The sequence below is a fragment of the Balaenoptera borealis genome, assembly GCF_965194805.1.
Source record: "Balaenoptera borealis genome assembly, chromosome: 1".
In the NCBI taxonomy this organism is placed as follows: Eukaryota; Metazoa; Chordata; class Mammalia; order Artiodactyla; family Balaenopteridae; genus Balaenoptera; species Balaenoptera borealis.
In genome coordinates, this window is record NC_138860.1 from 42,516,055 (window position 1) to 42,535,335 (window position 19,281).

The 19,281-nt window shown below is 36.2% G+C and overlaps 1 protein-coding gene across 8 annotated transcripts in view; it reads right to left on the reverse strand.

The window, feature by feature from the left end:
- Positions 1-19,281, reverse strand: part of LOC309632885 (uncharacterized protein) — a 197,649-nt gene that overhangs the window by 30,794 nt on the left and 147,574 nt on the right. For 4 of the 8 annotated variants that reach the window (XR_014247116.1, XR_014247117.1, XR_014247118.1 and 1 more), the window contains one exon: positions 1-14,378. This exon is cut by the window's left edge and continues 26,756 nt beyond it. The exons of 3 other annotated variants lie outside the window; for them this stretch is intronic. Coding sequence is in view for 1 of the 5 variants with exons in the window: in XM_082400874.1 (XP_082257000.1) it covers positions 14,346-14,378 (33 nt within the window). In the remaining 4 variants the exon portion in view is untranslated. Of the gene's footprint in view, positions 17,821-19,281 lie in introns of all 8 variants that reach the window. One more of the 8 variants, XR_014247115.1, reaches the window with a different exon arrangement.

Below are 19,281 nucleotides of genomic sequence, written 5' to 3' on the forward strand. Positions count from 1 at the left end.
AAAAGACAGAAATGCTAAAAAGCAAAAGAATTTTTTTTAATTAAAATAAAAATCTTCTATCATGGAACTTCTTTATGGTATATAAGATATCAAATTCAACGAGGAGAATACTGAAAATCTCTTAATATTATGTGAATGGAGAAAGGATATACATTTGCTAGCATTCCTTAAGCAAATACACCACTAAGTATGGTTCCTTGGAGATTAACCCAGCAAGATTCACCTTGAAAAAAGCAAAAAGTATGAAGTCAAGTGTGCACTTACCCACCTCCACACCCCATACCTCCTCCACACCCCACTCTTCTGCTAAAACAGAACAATTAATGGGTAAAGTCTTAGCATCTGTCCTTGCATTAAACTCCTTCAATAAAATAGCTGAGAGTTTAGGGTCTGCAAGAAATAAGTAACCAGTTGGAGTTCCATTCTTAATTTTGCAAGCACTGACTGGGGGCTATCAGCCAACTGATCTGATTATTTTTTCCATGTGTTGCCTAACAAGTTTGAATCTTCCCACTTCCACTCCAAAGTTATTGATTTAACTGGTCATTTTAACACAGTGAGGGCAAATCAAAGAACCCTACGTGATTGATGGGAGCAGTCTCCTCTTTCTCACACCCCTTACCAACCTGGCTTCCCCACCACACACACTGTGTACTTCGGTTTGCAGAGTAGGGTCCTATATCAACCACACTGACTGCATATAACAGGAAAAACAGAGTATGTGTGTTATTTCCCCCTTACACTGTGTTTAAGGATTACAATTTGTTATTGGGTTGAGATTTTAAAATCTATAGACACCAGCTGATTTTGTCTTACTATGAAATCCAAATCAATTAATGCCATTTAATATTTTTGGCACCTCAAGCATCTATTATGTGAAGAACACCATGCTAGCTACTTTTGATATAACATATTACCTACTAATCATAATACATCTACAAGAATTTCGGCCCAGATTGTAGAGATGAAAATCTTTGCTCCTCCACTTACTAGCTTTGTGAATATGCACAAATTATCTCTCTGTGCCTCAGTTTTCTTACCTGAAAAATAGAGACAATAATACTACTATCTCATAGAGTTGTGAGGATTAAATGTAATGCATGTAAAACCCTCAGAACAGAGGGCCCTATTCCTCCCTGTGTATCTAGATCTTATGCCTCTAGGGGCCCCTGGGATACTTCTCTCCACCTATTAATCCCTAGTATTTTGGAATTTTCAATCTCATTCTTAGCTTTAAAAAAAAAAAAAAGGATAGAGTACAGTCAGCTCTGCAGGACCCCATACTCCCTGTTCTCCCAGATAACACACTGTGCATGCACTTGATTGCCTCACTACCCTTTAGTGGGCCTTAATATTTGAATGAAAATAGAATCTTTTAGTTAAGACCAATAAATGCCTTTAAAATACAACCATAAACAGACCTTAATTAATTAGCATCCTAATTATTCTCTCCTGAAACCATTTATTTTAGTGCTTCTACAACTATGATCAGAAACAAAACATCAGAAAATAGTAAGAGTACTCTTTTCTTTGCTATCTTGACAATTAAGTTTAATCAAGTACACAATTGATCACATAGAGATCAGTTACTAATATTTGGAAAGTATCTTTCAGCAATATCATATATAAATTTTCTACCGAGTTTTGAAAAATAGAAGCAAGGTGGGAGGGGAATCTTTCTGTATTCTCAATAATGATGCAATGACGAGTATCAGCAATCTAAGTTTAAATTCTAAAAACCCAAATTAAAATATCAGAAGTATACCTTATTTATAATGTTAATTGTCCTCTTTATTGGGGTCTAAAGAGCCAAGCATTTATTTTCACCAAGTGTTATTTTTAACAATATATTTTAGGATTGATGCTTCACCCCCAAATGCCGTGTTGATGTATCATTTTACAGTAGTTATAGGAGCCTGTGAATTTGTACCTCTTGACCCTCCCATGAGGGCTAGGTCAGATTAATCATGGCATTATTATGTCATGCATTCTAACAGTCTGCCTCTGGAAGAAAGTCATGTCTGCTGCAGTACAATTATCTAAGACTGATGATACAGACTAAAGTCATTATAATACATTTATCTGGCACAGATCCTCTCAGCCATAGTTCCAACCTCACAACCCAGTTAGTAGGCACGTAGGACCCTCCTAAGCAGGACTATATTTTCACCATGCCGGTAGAAAGCAAAGGATCTTCAATGGACATACTGCATGCAAAATAATATATTCCTTTTAGCAAGGGAAGACTGGGGATGTTGCTTACTGGAGATGGATCTACATCATGAGTATCATGCCTGCATCAGCTGGAGAGAGACCAGATCTGGTGATTCTTAAGAAAATCAAACAAAGACCTATCAATAACCAGGGTAGAAGAATCTCCATTTCCTAATTTCTCCACATTGAACATCTAGACAGTTGCAAAATATTTGTGAAGTTCAGATATGAGAAAGTAAGGTGGGATGATAATCAATGGTCAGCAATGTGCTATTCACCCATGGACATCATAGGAGGAGAAGGGCCTGAAAAACCACTGAGAGCATGAAGAGGGTTCACCTTGTTCTGGAGTTTCCTGCTCATCCCTTGACCCTCACCTGTTTCAATTTAACCCTTTATTCATTTCTTGTTGACTTCTATAGTGCATTGTACTCTCCTCAACTACCAGCCCATCCAGGACCATCTCTCAGAAGATGTTATTTTTCATTTGTGGAACATTTGAGGTTATCAGACATGGCTACTTCAGATTCTCATGAGTCCACCTCAAATTTCCCAATATCCTGTCATCACTCTCCAAGTCCCATACATCCACATGTACTCTGGATTCCAAGCCTCTAGAACTTTCTCTTCACCAAAAATCCCCTAGCATTTTGGAATCTTCAATCTCTTCTTTCTCAGTTCTCTCTCTCTCTCTTACACACACACACACACACACACACACGCACACACACACACAAAGAAGCAATTATAATTGTATCCCTAAGTCTACTATAGCAATACAATAATAAGTAGGAGAACAGGCAATAAGCAAAGGAGTAATCAAGATTGAGTAGATTTCAGCCAGCAGGGAACACAGGAAGAAAATAATTCTTAGATAACTTTATTGATATATAACTTATATATTATTAACTATCAATACATCCATTTAAAGTGTACAATTCAATGAGTTTTGACAAATGTATGTATCCATGAAACTGCCACCACTATCAAGATACAGAAAATTTTCATAATTCTCCAAAATTACCTTGTGTCCTTTGACCAACCATCCTTCCCTCTACTACTGGCCATAGGCAATTATTGATCTGGTTTTGATTAGATTAGTTTTCTGAATAGATTACATTTATATAAAATGCTATAGAGAATGAAAACTAATCATACAGCATGAAATCTTTTGTATCTGGCTTCTTTTACTTAGCAAAATCACATTGAAATTCATTCATATTGGTGTATCTATCAGGAACTCATTCCTTTTTATTGCTGAAAAATATTCGATTGTATAGATATACCACTATTTGATTATTTATTGACCAATTGATGGACATTGGATTATTTCCAGTTTGGGGCTATTTCCAATAAACTACCAGGAACATTACACACAATATTTTGTGTGGGCATATATTTTTCTTCCTTTTGGGTAAATACCTAGGAGTAGAAAGGCTGGTGGTATGGTAGGTATATGTTTAACTTTTTAAGAAACAGACAGTTTTTCAAAGTGGTGGCACCATTTTACGTTCACACAACAACATATGTGAGTTCTGCTTGTCCCACATCCTTGCCAATATTTAGTATTATCAGCCTTTAATTTCAACCATTCTAGTGGGTACGTAATGGTATCTCTTTGTAGTTTAATTTGCATTTTCATGATAACTAATGATTTTGACCATATTTTCATGTGGTTAGGCCATTGTATATCTTCGTTTGTAAACTGTGTATTCAAATATTTTGCCTGTTTTCAGAATTGGGTTGTCTTCTCATTGAATTATAAGGATTCTTCATCTATTCTAGATAAAATCAGTTAAAAACATGCGTTGAAAATATTTTCATTTTGAGGCTTGCCTTCTAATTTCTTAAAATTATCTTTTGAAGAGCAAAATTTTTAAATTTTAATAAAGTCCACTTGCCACTTCTTTTTTCTAAAATCATAAAATGGTTTGAGCTTTGAAATCTGCATCTGCCTCAAGGTCCTAAAGATTTTATCCTATGTTTTATTCTAGAATTTTTATAGTTTCATCTTTTACATTTAGGTCTATGGCTCGAAATCATTTTAAAATAATATTTTATGATTAAGAAATTAGCAAAAGTTATTCTAGAAAAAACACACTAGTGACTCATCATTAATTTTTTTTTAATGTTTGTGCTTCCAAACATTCCAAAGTTCATGTTGAGTTTAGTTTAGTTTTGTCTTGGAGAAGAAGTTAAAGGAGAGAAGAGAGTTGCATATACTGTGTAAATCCTTTGGGTTTTTCTAATTAAATTTTTATTTTACATAATTTTATAAGCAGTTCTTTATATTCCAGCATATGTTGAGGACATTTTCCACAACTTTTCATATATGAAAATATGAAATAGGTGCAGAGAATCCCATCTTATTAATATATAAAAATCTATTTAGCCAGTCCCTTTCTTTGGTATTTGTCTTGTTTCCAGCTGTTTACAGCAACAATAATAAACCATATTGCTCTAAATATCTTTCAACATAAGTCTTAGATCTCTGATCATTTCCTTAGGATAAATTTTTATATGTGGATTTATTAGTTTAAAGGATAAGAAAAAAATTAAAGCTTTTGGTATATATTTCCGGAAAGAACATACCAAATTACAGAACTCCCAGTAGTTTGTGAAAGCACATTTGCACCCTCCCCGATTTGGGGCATTGCCTTTTGTTTTAACATTAACAAATCTGTTAGAAGAAAATAATAAATTATTGTTGCTTTCATTTGTGTTTCCTTGATTTTAGTAAGCCTGAATTTTTTTTTCATATGTTTTTCAATCCTTTGTGTTCCTTTTCTGTGGATTACTTGTTCAAATTCTTAGTCTGTTTTTTTCTATTTAGATTTTAAAAATGTATTTATTAAGTGCTTCTTATATATTAACTTATACCAATCCATTAATGTACGTTAACTTATTTCTGTGTAAGGCATTTCAAATATTTTCTTTGTTATTTGTTATTTAATTTTGCTTACGATACTTCTGCAAAGGTTTAAGATTATATAAAGTCAAATCTATCAAATTTTGGATTAAAAAGATTTTCTGCACCTCTGTATCATACATCTTTATATATAGATACACTAATATTTTCTTTTTCATCTTTTATGCACTGTTTTTACGTTGTAATGCTCTAATCCATCTATGATGTATTTTAGTATGAAGTGTGAAGAAGGAATGTGTCTGAGCCCCAGTTCCTTGTAAAGCAGAGCCTGAGGAAAAGCTTATGTATTAGAGGTTTTGGGGAAAGGGATCCCAGGGCATCAAGAGTGAGAAAAGGAAAATGAGGAAGTAAGGAAGGGAAGGAGGAAAGAAAATCAAACGTGGTGCATTGTTACGAGGCTAGCCACAGTTTCACAGGAAAACACAGCCATTGCCCAGATGCAGGATTTCAACAGAGGGAGAGGCTGACACAGCCGATGCATGAGTCCAATGGAGCAGAGGGGGATGAGGAGAGAGGAACTGATCTGTCAACTCTCTGTCTCCTTTCTTTTGATGGTCAAGGTTTGTGCTTCTGAGTTGCGTTACCTAAACATTCCAGGCAGCTGCTGGGAAGTCTGGGCTCCATCGACTCAGTTGAATCTTACGTGGCTGCTGGAACTGCTATGTCTTCTGTATGACAGAAAGAGCAATGGAGGCTGTGCCTGGAGCCTGGGGGAGCAGGGCTGTTAGGAGATGAGGGATGGCAGCTCAGGAGGAGGTGGAGGCCAGCAAATCCAGGCGGGCACTTACACTGGTCTAGTAGAGGCTGTAACTTATAGTCAACCATTTATCCTGCTTCATCTAGTGGGTACTCCACCATTTTCTCACAAATTTAAATTTCAACTTTACCTTATTCTAAGTTCTTAATTGTACTAGGGTTTCTTTCTGGTTCTAAACAATCTATGGATATGCAAATGTACATTTATAACTTATAGCTTTCTGATGGTACAAATTCCCTCTCATTTTTTTCAGTGTTGTTTCTTGGCTTTTCACATATGAATAAGCTCATGTATGTAGGTAAAGTCATAAATTTAACTAGTTTTATAAAACAATTGGGGATTTGTGTATAAATACATCTGTTTGGGGACTATCAATATATTTATACTCTTCTATCTCACCATTCATGAAAGCAGCAGCAGCATCAACTTTTTAAAGTCTTTTAAATGTCCCTCAGTAAAATTTTCCAGTTGTTTTTCATGTAGCTCTAACAGAGCTTTTATTAAATTTATTCTTAGATATTATAACTTTTTGTAATTTTTTTTACTCTGGTGGGCAGAACTTTTTTCATTGTGCTTTTTAATTGATCATTTCTGGAATCTAGTAAATTTTTCTATATTAATTTTGTAACTGATCATCTTTTAAAACCCTCTAACTAGTTCAAATAATTTTCAAATTTATTCTCATGAGTTTTCTAGATAGACATATAATCTGTAAATAATAATTTTTTTTTTCTTCTCCAATAATTATTTTTCTTATTTCTCTTTTCTGCCCTTTTCCATTGGCTATAACTTCAGACTAGCATAAAATGAATAATTATGATGTCATCCTTATCTTAGTCTTACCTTTAATAAGAATGTTTCTGCTATTTTACTTTTAAGTATTGTAAGTATTGGCTGTTGGTTTCAGAGAGAAATTTTAAATCATATCAAGGTAGTACATTTTTATAACGAGGTTACTAGAAGTTTTTTAAATTGATGATTGATGTTTAATTTCTATCTTTTCTCTTGATTAGGCTGACCAGAACATTGTCTGTTTTACTGGGAAAAGGAGGTTGGAGCTTTTGATCCAACGTTCTTCTTAACTGGACACTGGTCTTCCATTTAGGACTCAGATGTTTCTCCAGGGAAGGACCCTCTGCTCTGTCCTTCTGATACACAGGACACAAAAACCGTCTGCTTTGGGACAGACTGGCCATCTACCATCTGACACTGCTCTAATGGCTGAGCTGCTAAGCATTCTCACAACTGTTTCAATTTATGTCACCTCAAATTTATGGTCTGCAAACCTATCTTGCTACAAGCATAGCAGTACAATCTACACTTGCGCTTGGAGTATCTTATTATTTGTTTGTTAATTAGGGGGGCACAATACATTGATTTTTATCCATGGACTATGCTATTCTTTCCCTCATCTTTGACATTTGGACACTAGTGATTCCAGTCCCAATATATCCTAATGCTTAGTTGCTTGGCTTTTATTTTTTTATTTTGATATAAAAACTGTGGGTTTTCATACTTCATTAAAATAGAATATGATCTCTGTTTCACAATTTATTTAGCTGACTGCATGTCCTTAGGAAATTTTTATTCTTTTTCTGACAGTCAGAAACACATTTCCCTCAAAAAATTAGGAGGGACGTGGGATTCCACGAAATCCTTCCATTTCTCTATTGTGCTTATACCTGGTCAAGCCTTCTCCCAATTCCCAGATTTGCTATTCCACCCCTTTATCCATTTTCTTACTCCTTTGCCACCATCAACCTTCCTCTTTCAGCAAATGAATTTGCCTCTTACTTTACTGAGAAAACCAAGGTTAACAGGTGGGAATTACCATCCTTGAATCTATAACTAATTCTGGGGTCTTCCTTGCCCCATCGACAATTTGCCCCCTTTCCTCCAGTTTCATGGGATGCACCATCTGTCCTTCAGTATGAGCTCAACCCCTTCAACTATTCTTCATCCAATTCCATCACTTCTCTTCAGATACAGTATTTACCTCTGGTGGACTTTCCACCTCTCCCTCTTTGTTGATTTGTAAATTTTAAATTTAATTCTTCACTTTGGCTTTGAATCTCTCTAGTTCTTTACTTCTTTATCTTTTTCCTGTCCCGTCAAAAATGTAGAATCCCAGCAGATCCTTCTCTGGCTCTTCTTCCCCTGCCTGTTACTTAATGTTGACACGCTCCCTCTATCCAAAGATTTTATTTTTCGTACTGTTTTTATTGAATACATTGAATGAGATTTCTCCCAGGTAATCTCTTTTACTCCCTGAACTTCTACTGGTCTCTATGTTGCTGAGGCCAGTGTTGTCATTTCTATATCAAACCTCATTCCTAAACTGCATTCTGCTTACTGAACCATCTCAACCTCGTGTTCCACACACATCTCCAAACAATATGCACAAAACTTCACCAATCAGATTCCCCTCCCCAAATCTGTTCCTTCTACCACCTCCTTTACTGTCATGAGTGGCATAACTGTCCACACAGTCACCCAGGCTGAACTGGGAGTCACCTGACCCCCGCACTCGCCCACATATCCAGTTAATGACTACACTCTGTCTTTTCTTTTTAAGTTCTCCGGTGTCACTTCTCCCTTCTGTGCCCCCTGCTGCAGCTTGACTCTAATCGGTTCTCTTTGGAACTCCTGGTATTGTTGCTCTGCTCTGAACATTTTTTTCATGAACCATGCTTTTTCTGATGTCTAGCTTTCCAACATTCTTCCAGCTGTTCCCTCTCCTTAAAACACTGTCTACTCTGATCTTGATCTCGTGAAAAATTCCTGAATACAATCATCAACAGAGATCTTCCTTAACAAAAACACAAAAAGTAGTTTTATTTAAATCTCTTTTGTGCTTAAAACCCTCTAACAGACTTCCACTGTGCTTGAGATAAAGTTCAAACCCCTTAATTGGCATATATATTCTCTTCTCTAGAAACTTTCTCTCAACAAACTTCTGCCCACAGCTTATGTTCTCATCACAGGAAACATCTCACACCTCCCATCTCTGTCATTCACAATGCTATTCTACATCACCATGATCCATACCTTTGCTCAACTTTTTTTTTCTACCTGCAATGCTTCTAATATCCTCTCCCCTATCCCTGTCTAACAAACCAACATTTATTTATCTTTTTAAAATTATCTCAAAAATCATCTACTTTTAAAATCTTCTTTGTGTCACCACCTACTTCTTAGAACTAATTACCTTTCTTTCTCACACTCCTTTGTGGACTTTAATCACAGCACCTTTAATGGGCATATTTGTTTTCAAGTCTATTTGTCTCCTTATAATAATATATAAACTTGTTATAGTCTTTCCCTTATTACTTTATCCAAAAAATATATTTATTTATCCAGAAACTATTTTTAAGCACTGTGGTAAGCATTGGGAACACAAAGTTAGATAACATTGACTCTCTGCTCCAAAGGAGCACACATAGAGTGAACGCAGAGACAAGCACACAAATATAATGTAGTAAGTACCATGATAGTGATAGCCACCATCTATTTATCTCAGCTGCACAGAGAAAGACCATCTAATTCACTTAGTATTGCTAGCACCTCATACTGTGCCTGACATGATACCTCAGTAAATGTGTACAGCTTATTGGGTGCATCCTGATTTGTTGGGAAGGAGACAAGGAGTGGGCAGCCAGACCATGGAATGACCCAAAGAAAGCTTCCCATTGACTCAGTTCATTTTCCCTATAACTTTTACCTTCATAGTCATTCAATTTTGCATCTGGACCATCCCTTCTGGGGGCTGAGGGGTTCAAGGCAATTGCCAAAGTGTATAACAGCTAATCTGTGGTCTGCAGGTAAGTTTACAGAAGTTCCTGCCATCCTCTGCTTCAACCTGGAACTCAAATCCCTTGCTTGATATTGCAGCCAGGAGATGTGTGGTAAGAAATAGCAAATCAAGCCATGGCTTTCGGTTTCATGTTGGAGTCCAATAGGTTAACTATATCCCCCTTCCATCCCACTCAGAATCTGACAAACCATCCAAACCCAATGGAGCCAAGATGATCTTTTCTAGTCTGTGTGCACCTGAGTAACTTATAATCAAAGAGATCTATATCTGAATCTCAGCTTCACCACTTACAATGTATGACACTGACACAATCCTCAACCTCTCTGAGCTCCAAATGCTTCATCTATAAAATAAGCATAATAACTTTCTTAAAGCTGCTATCCAGAATAACGTGATCTAAAATGCAACACTTGGTATTTACCACACAATAATCATAACCTTCCTTTAACTGAGAGCTTATTCTGTGCTGAAAGAGAAAATGGTTCCCTTTTATGGGTTTGTGGGGGTTTTTTTTTTTTTTTTTGGTTTCTTTTGTTTTGTTTTGATTTCGCTCTGTTTCATTTTCCCTTAATGTTGACTATGATCTCTTCTACCTCTTTTGGCTTAGCATGTATCTTCTCTTCAAGACAAATTTAATAAATATTGAATTCAATGTGGCCATAAATACCCACCATTACTTACAGTCCTTTGTGATCTTACTATCCAGCCTAGAAGGGGATTTAGATTGGATTGACCACTCTAGCTTGTCTGGAGCTGGCATAGGGCCAGATTCATTCCTGATGATCTAAATTCCAATCCCAGCACCACATATTGCCTTACCTAGGTGAATCCACATGCTTTACTTGTGATTATACTCAGCCTTTCACTATATTTCCTTTTTACTCACCACAAATGACCCTGGCTAGTTCAAATATATCACTAGCACTGAGAAAAAGGGGACTGAAATGCTTTCTTCCTGTGGCCCTTTATTAAAAATGATTCACCTCTCATTTTGTAAGAGGAGGCAATGAGCAAAGAAAGACAGTAAAGTAGAAGAAGGGAGAAAATGAAAACAAAATATCCAGAGGTAATGTCATCAAGGTGATGACATACATCATTCCAAACTTCAGTTCCCCTCACAAGACCAAATAAAAACCATGCATAGATAAGACACCATTGTGAAAATCCCAGAACCTGGGGGTAAGGCTGAAGTTCCCCACTGAAATTTGTTACAGGATACATAGTATTAAAAAGATGTAAAGTATAACATCAATAACCTAAAATGTAAGTGGGGGAGAACTAAAATTATAGTTTCTGTAAGTTATCAAAAGTAAGTTATTACCAGCTTACATAGGGTGTTATAACTATAAGATTCTTTATGTAAGCATCATGGTAACCACAAAGGAAAAACTTGTAGTAGATACACATGATTATGATAAAGGAGTCAAAGCATACCACCACAAAAAGTCATCAAGCCACAAAGGAAGACAGCAAAAGAGAAAGCAAGGAATGAAGGATCTATAAAAGAGTCAGAAAATAATTAGCAAAATGGAAATAGTGAGTCCTTACTTATCAAAAATTACTTTAAATGTAAATGGATTAAATCTTTCAATCAAAAGATACAGAATAGCTGAATGGATTAAAAAATAAGATCCAATGATATGCTGCGTACAAGAAATTTAGTTTTAAAGCTATACATAGACTAAGAATGAAGGGATGGAAAAAGATATTTCAAGCAATGTTAACCAAAAGAAAGCAGGGATAGCTATACTTATGTGACACAAAATAGACTTTAATCTAAAAATGGTAAAAAGAGACAGACGTTCATTTTATAATGATAAAGGGATCAACTAATCCAGATGATAAAACAATTATAAATATTTATGCACCCAACACTGGAACACCTAAATATATAAAGAAAGTATTAACAGAACTAAAAGGAAAAATAAACAGCAATATAATAATAGTTGAGGACTTTAATACCCCAATCTCAATAGGGGTAGATCATTCAGACATATAATCACTAAGGAAATAGCAGATTTGAACACTCTAGACCAAATTGAACTAACAGATATATACAGAACATTCCATCCTACAGCAGCGGAATACAACATGCTTCTCAAGTGTACGTGGAACATTTTCTAGGATAGATTACAGTCAGTCCCCTACATACGAATGAGTTCCATTCTGAGAGCAAATTCGTAAGTCCAACTGGTTTGTGAGTCCAACAAAGTTAGCCTAGGTACTGAACTAACACAATCGGCTATATATAGAACTGTACTGTAATAGGTTTATAATACTTTTCATACAAATAATACATAAAAAACAAACACAAAAAATAAAGAAAACATTTTAAATCTTAGAATATAGTACCTTGAAAAGTACAGTAGTACCAGCTACATCATCACTGCTTTTATGCTTGCTTCCAGACATCCTGGGCTTGAAATAAAGATACTGTACTGCTGTATTCTATACAGTACTGTACATTAAAATACACAAAAGCACAACTATTTGTAGAGGATGCATGCATCTAACAATGTACACCAGACATGTGAAATAACTTACATGATTGGACATGGAAATGCATGTTCACATGTTTGAAAGTTCACAACTTGAAGGTTCGTATGTAGGGGACTTATTGTATATGTTAAGCCACAAAACAAGTTTCAACAAATTCAAGAAGACAGAAATTATCAAGCGTCTTTTCTGACCACAATGGTATGAAAGTAGCAAACAAAACAAGAGAAAAGCTAGAAAATTCACAACTGTGTGGAAATTGAAAACACATTTTTGAACAATGAATGGGTCAAAAAAAATCAAAAGGGAATAAAAAAGATCTTGAAACAAATGAAGATGGAAACACAACACACCAAAACTTATGGGATGCAGCAAAAGCAGTTCTAAGAGAAGAGTTTATAACTATAAATACATATATTAAGAAAAAAAGAAAGATCTCAAATAAACAACCTAACATACCTCAAAGAACTAGGAAAAAAGAAAACAAAGATCAGTTAGCAGAAAGAATGAAATAATAAAGATTAGAGGAGAAATAAATAAAATAAAAAATAGGAAAGCAAGAGAAAAATTAACAAAACTAGAAGTTGGTTCTTTGAAAAGACATAATTGACAAATTTTTAGTTAGACTAACCAAGAAAAAAAGAGAGGGGACTCAAAAAAATTATAAACAGAAGAGGAGACATTACAACTGATATCACAGAAATATAAAGGATCATAAGAGACTACTAAGAACAATTATACACCAACAAATAAGACAACCTGGAAAAAATATATAAATTGCCAGACACTCACAACCTACTGAGACCAAATGATAAAGAAACAGAAAATTTGAACAGACCAATAATGAGTGAGGAGATTGAATAAAGAACCTCCCAACAAAGAAAAGTCCAGGACCAGATCATTTCACTAGTGAATCCTACCAAACATTTGAAGAATTAATGAATTTTGAATTAATTTAAAGAATTAATGCATTTTTTTCAAACTCTCCCCCAAAAAATGAAAAGGAGGGAACACTTCCAAACTCATGATACAATGTTAGCATTACCCTAATACCAAAGTCAGATAAGGACACTATATGAAAAAAACTACAGGCCAATATCCCTGACAAATGTCAACATAAAAATTCTCAACAAAATACTAGCAAACCGAATTCAACAGCACAATAAAAAGATCATATTCCATGATCAAGTGGAATTCAAGGAATGGCTCAATATTTGCAAATTATTAAATGCAATACATCACATTAATAGAATGAAAGATAAAAATGATATGATCATCTCAATAGATGTGGAAAAAGCATTTGACAAAATTCAACATCCTTTCGTAATAAAAACTCTCAATTTGAGTATAGAAGGAACATACCTCAACATAATAAAGGCCATATATGACAAGCCCACAGCTAACATCATACTCAATGGTGAAAGGTTGAAAGTGTTTCCTCTAAGATCAGGAACAAGACATAGGCACCCTCTCTTAGTACTTCTATCCAATATAATACTGGAAGTCCTACCCAGACGAGTCAGTCAAGAAAAAGAAATAAAAATCATCCAAATCAGAAAGGAGGAAGTAAAATTTTCTCTGTTTGCAGATGACATGATCTTATACATAGAAAACTTTAAATTTTTTTCTAAGTGTTAAAGCAGAAATTTATTAAAATCTATTTATATAGTGTTTTACATACAAAAAAAATATAGAGTCCTCAACATTCAGGCAATCAACTCTATTCTCAAAAGTGCTTTGTGAGAAGACAGATTTCTTTGCTTCTCCCCTAAAAAGATACTTCTGTTTATACTCCTAAAAATGATGCATTTAATACACCACTTCTCATAAGAACAGTCTGGCTGAGATCACAAAACTTCTGCAGAGAGTGAAGAGATATTAGGAGAGAATCTTCTCCAGAATGCAATGCCTCATCACAGAGGTGTAGTGCAAGAGATACATAAAATAGTAGTTGCATCAGAGGAGTGTATGTACACCCAGCAAGTGGTCCATGAGAAAAGCCTGAGGCCCAGCAGGGTGGCCCCTAGCCACAAAGCATGGCCAGCTGGGATGCATGGCCTCCAGGGCCTCTTCCTCCTCTTCATCTTCTGAGGTGGCCGTCACTCTTGGAGATTCAGGTTCCATAACAGCATTGGTCACTTTACTAGGTGCTTTGTCCAAGGCCCCTGCTGTAATTTCAAACAGAATTTTGTCAATTTCCATTTCTGCTGCTTTTTCCATTTCTTCTTGATCATCTATGCTTTCAAAAGTGTTCTCTAACATCTCTCCATGTTCCCAGCCTTCTTCATCTCTTTGGACAATGCCTGCATTTATTAATCTATTTATTTTATCTTCATTCTATAATCTATTTATTTGAACTGGATTTATGTAATCTTCACAAGACTCTGAATAGCCTTCATCACTTCTGTGCTCTTCTACAGGAACCAGCCTCTCACAAGACCACAAGCTGGTTCTTCATCCCTGTGAGCACAGAATTCATGTGAGCTTTGGATGCGTAAAGCTTGCTCACAGCCTTCCTTGACCTGATCTCCTCTTTGGCCAAAACTACACAGATATCCTTCTGGTCCTTCTTAGCAGCATCTTTCAGAGATAGTTTTAGTTCTTCTACTTCTCTTTGGATGTTCCATATTTGCCTGTCAGCAACTCTCATTTCTTTTCTTAATCAATATGCAAAAATTGGTTGCATTTCTATATACTAACAACAAACTATCTGAAAAAGAAATAAAGAAAACAATCTCATTTAATAGCATCAAAAAGAATAAAAATACTTAGGAATAAACTTAACCAAAGAGGTGAAAGATCTGTATACTGAAAAGTATAAAACATTGATGTAAGATATTGAAGACACAAACAAATAAAAGGATATTCTATGTTCATGGGCTGGAAGAATTAATATTGTTAAAATGTCCATACTACTGAAAGCAATCTACAGATTTAATGCAGTCCCTACAAAGATTTTAATGACATTTTAAAAACAGAAATAGAAAAAGAAATCCTGAAATTTGTGTGGAACCACATGAGATACCCTGAATAACCAAAACGATCTTGAGAAAGAAGAACAAAAGCAGGATGCACACTTACAGGTTTCAAGCTATATTACCTATAGTAATCAAAACAGTATGGTACTGGCATTAAAAGCAGACACACAGACCAGTGGAACAGAACTGAGAACCCAAAAATAAACTCATGCATTTACGTCAACCAGTATTTGTCAAGGGAGCTAAGAATACTCAGAGAATAAGATAGTCTCTTCAATAATGAAACTACACCCTTACCTTACACTACTCACAAAAATTAACTTGAAATGGATTAAGACTTAAATGTAATATCTGAAACTACAGAAGTCCTATAAGAAAAAATGGAGGTAAGCTCTTTAACATTGGTCTTGGCAATAATCTTCTTGGGTTTGACACCTAAAGCACAAGCAACAAAAGCAAAAATAAACGAGTGGGACTATATCAAACTAAAAAGCCTCTGCACAGCAAAAGAAATAATTAATAATATGAAAAGGCAACCTACAGAATAGGAGAAATATTTGCAAACCATATATCTGATAAGGGGTTAATATCCAAAATATAGTAGAAGTTCATACAACTGAATAGCAAAAAAAAAACCCCAAACCAAAACTAAAACCCCAAATAACCTAATTAAATATAGTCAAAGGATCTGAATAGGCATTTTACCAAAGAAGATATACAAATGGCCAACAGGTACATGGAAAGGTACTCAACATCATTAATCATCAGGGAAATGCAAATCAAATCCACAGTGAGATATCACCTCACACCTGTTAGAATGGCTATCATCAAAAAGACAAGAGATAACAAGTATTGGTAAGGAAGTGGACGAAAGGGATCCCCTGTGCATTGTTGGTGGGAGTGTAAACTGGTGCAGTATGGGAGAGTACAAAGTTTCCTCAAAAAATTAAAAATAGAACTATCATATGATCCAGAAATTCCACTTTCGGGTACATGTCCAAAGGAAATGAAATCACTATCTCGAAGAGATATCTCTACTCCATGTTCAAAGCAGTGTTATTCACAATAGCCAAGGTATGGAAGCAACATAAGTGTCTGTCAATGGATGAATGGAAAAAAAAATGTAATATAGATAGATAGATAGACAAATAGATACAGATATATATAATGGAATATTATTCAGCCATAAAAAAGAAGGAAATCATGCCATTTGCAACAACATGGATGAAAGTTGAGGGTATTATGCTCAGTGAATAAGTCAGAAAAAGATAAATACTATATGAGCTCACATATATGTAGAGCCTTAAAAAAAAACAAACTCATAAAAACAGAGATTGGTGGTTGGCAGGGATTGAGGGAGGTGGGATGGGATGGATGAAGGTGGTCAAAGGATACAAATTTCCAGTTTTGAAATGAATGATTTCTGGGTATCTAACGTACAGCAGGATGACAAAACAGTACTGTATTGTATACTTGAAAGTTTCTGAGAGTCAGTCTTTAAAGTTCTACACACACACACACACACACACACACACACACACACACACGGTAACTATGTGAGATGATGGATGTGTTAACCAACCTTATTGGTATAATCATTTTGAAATATACACATATATCAAATCAAATCATCACAAATGTACACCTTAAACTTACACATTATATGTCAGTTATATCACAATAAAAATGGTAAAAAATTCAAGCAAATGTGAACAAGGAAAAAAAGAAAACAATAATAATAAGGCAAGAAAGCAGGAGATATGTTCCATATAAGTCTGTAATTCTTCCAGGACAAAGGGACAGAAGCCAGAGAACTTCCCCTTCCTTTCCCCTACTGTGACACAAATAAAATATTATAATTTATCTCCTCTAGGAGACCAGAGAATTGCTGTCTCCACAGGAACTGGATTCCCCACTAATCTCTGAGACTGTACATTTTTGTAACTATTCTGAACAAATCATTGAATTAATTTCCTTACAAGAAAACTAAATTACTAATATTACCAAAATGTTCTCCCTCACTGGAAAATTCCCTTGATTCTAATGTTTGGGTTTATATGACTCCATTTGGAGTTGGTTTTAGGAGACATGATTTTTTTTTTAAAGGAAATATTCAGTACTAAAGTTGGTCTAAGTGTTCTACTCCCTGTAGGCCAATATAAGCATTATTTTTTTGTTCTTGAGCTCTCCCTCTCATATTTTTTTCACACTCTGCTTTCATAGTGCTATTTTCCATGTAACATTTTTCATGTTTAAAAAAGTTTACAGACTTTTCAAGATAAATGCTGTGCCCCCCTCCCCACAAATACAAACCCTGGGACTCAGATGGCTCATTTGGGGTTAACTTCTCAGCACCATACAGAAAGCCAAAGTTTTACAAACAGCCTCTGGCTTTACAGTCTTATCTGAGCACATTACAGGAAATCGAGCTTGCAGATACTTAAAGCCTCTCATGCCCCCACACCCCCATCCCCGTCTTCGTCTACTGGAGCTGCCGTAACAAATATCACAGACTGTGTGACTTAAGCAACAGGAGTTTATTTTCTCAGAGTTTTGGAGACGGAGTAGTCCAAAATCAAGGTTCCGGTTCCTCTGAGAGCTCTCTCCTGGCTTGTAGATGGCTGCCTTCGTGCTGCGTTCGCACATGGGGAAGAGAGAAAGAGAATGAGCTCTCTGGTATTGCTTCTTATTAGGACACTAATCCTCTTGGATGGATTAGGGCTCCATCCACCTTTATGACCTGACTTAACCTTAATTACTTCCTTATTCCAATTATAGGCACATTGGGGATTAGGCCCTCAACATATGACTTTGGGGGGGACACGATTCTGTCTATAGCATCCCCCCAAAACACTATAAAGTTAAAATGGACAAAAACCCACAACAGATGTCCATTTCTTTAAGTCAATTACCCAGTGGCAGAAATTCACTATGAAAAAGAATTAGCAAGTTATATCATCCACCACTACTCCTTCTGCCACTCAGTAGGTTGAAAACAATTTCAATTTCTCTTGTGTTTCAAAGCACTTTAGGAGAATTCTTTTGCTATGTCGAGTCTAACTCTACAACCTTGGCACCTGACACTGCCTGGGAACTTCAGAATAGGCTAGATAGGCTCCTTCTACCCACAAAGCACACTTCCCTCTCCATTGGAACAGCTAAAAACCTCTTCATGAGACAAGATCTGTCCTTGGGTGCCTGCCATTTTCTCTCTCTTCTGTGGGGGCCAGAGTGTGCCATGCTTCTTTCTCCCGGGCTGAAGTTTCCCCTTTCATCTTTCCTGCAATGGTTCTCGATGTTGGAGGCCATCTGATCCCTCTGCAAAGTGCTAACCAAGAGCTGGCTACCTGGTCCACCACAACCACTGCTCCTTGGCCTCTCAGCTCTGTGTAACATATTGGTCGCCAGCCTCTTCTGGCAGGCATGGTGGCAGCCTTGCCTCCCTCTCTGTGGGCTGACTCGCAGGCAGAGCTGTAATAGGCTTGGGTTTAGGAGGAGTTCTCCATCTTGGTGTGATCACCGCAGAGTGCCGGTGCCTGGTGTGGATACAGGCAGTGCCAATGGATGCCTGCAAACGCCCCATCTTCTATAATCCTCCTGTCTGCAAGGGCAGAAGCCTCCAGGGAGCTGAGAAAATCTGAACCCCTGAGATGTGATTGGATGATGAGAGAGTCTGGCTGTCTTTCACTCCTTCTTCCAGGCTAAAGGGAACTGCCTGTTGGGGCTTTTCCTCTGATGTCTTGAATGGGGTTGCTCACAGAACCAACAGTGTCATCAGTCCTCTTTCACTGTAATTCTGTGGACCTTCTTCTCCCCCGCATTGGGGGATATAAACCTATGCTCAGGATATGGTAGTTAGAATGTGTTGGGTCACTACTAGACCCTTCTCTGAAAAGTGCACACTATAAAGGAGCAGGAAGCATGAAGAAATATGAGAACTTACAATGGAAAGATGCTTTCATTCTTCTTCTTACTGCTTCTATACAAACACACACATACACACTCAACAGTTTCTATCTCCACCATCAAATTAGTCTCATATCTTTCCTTCTTTCTTCCTTTCCTCCCTCTTCTCTTCTCTCCCTCCTTCTCA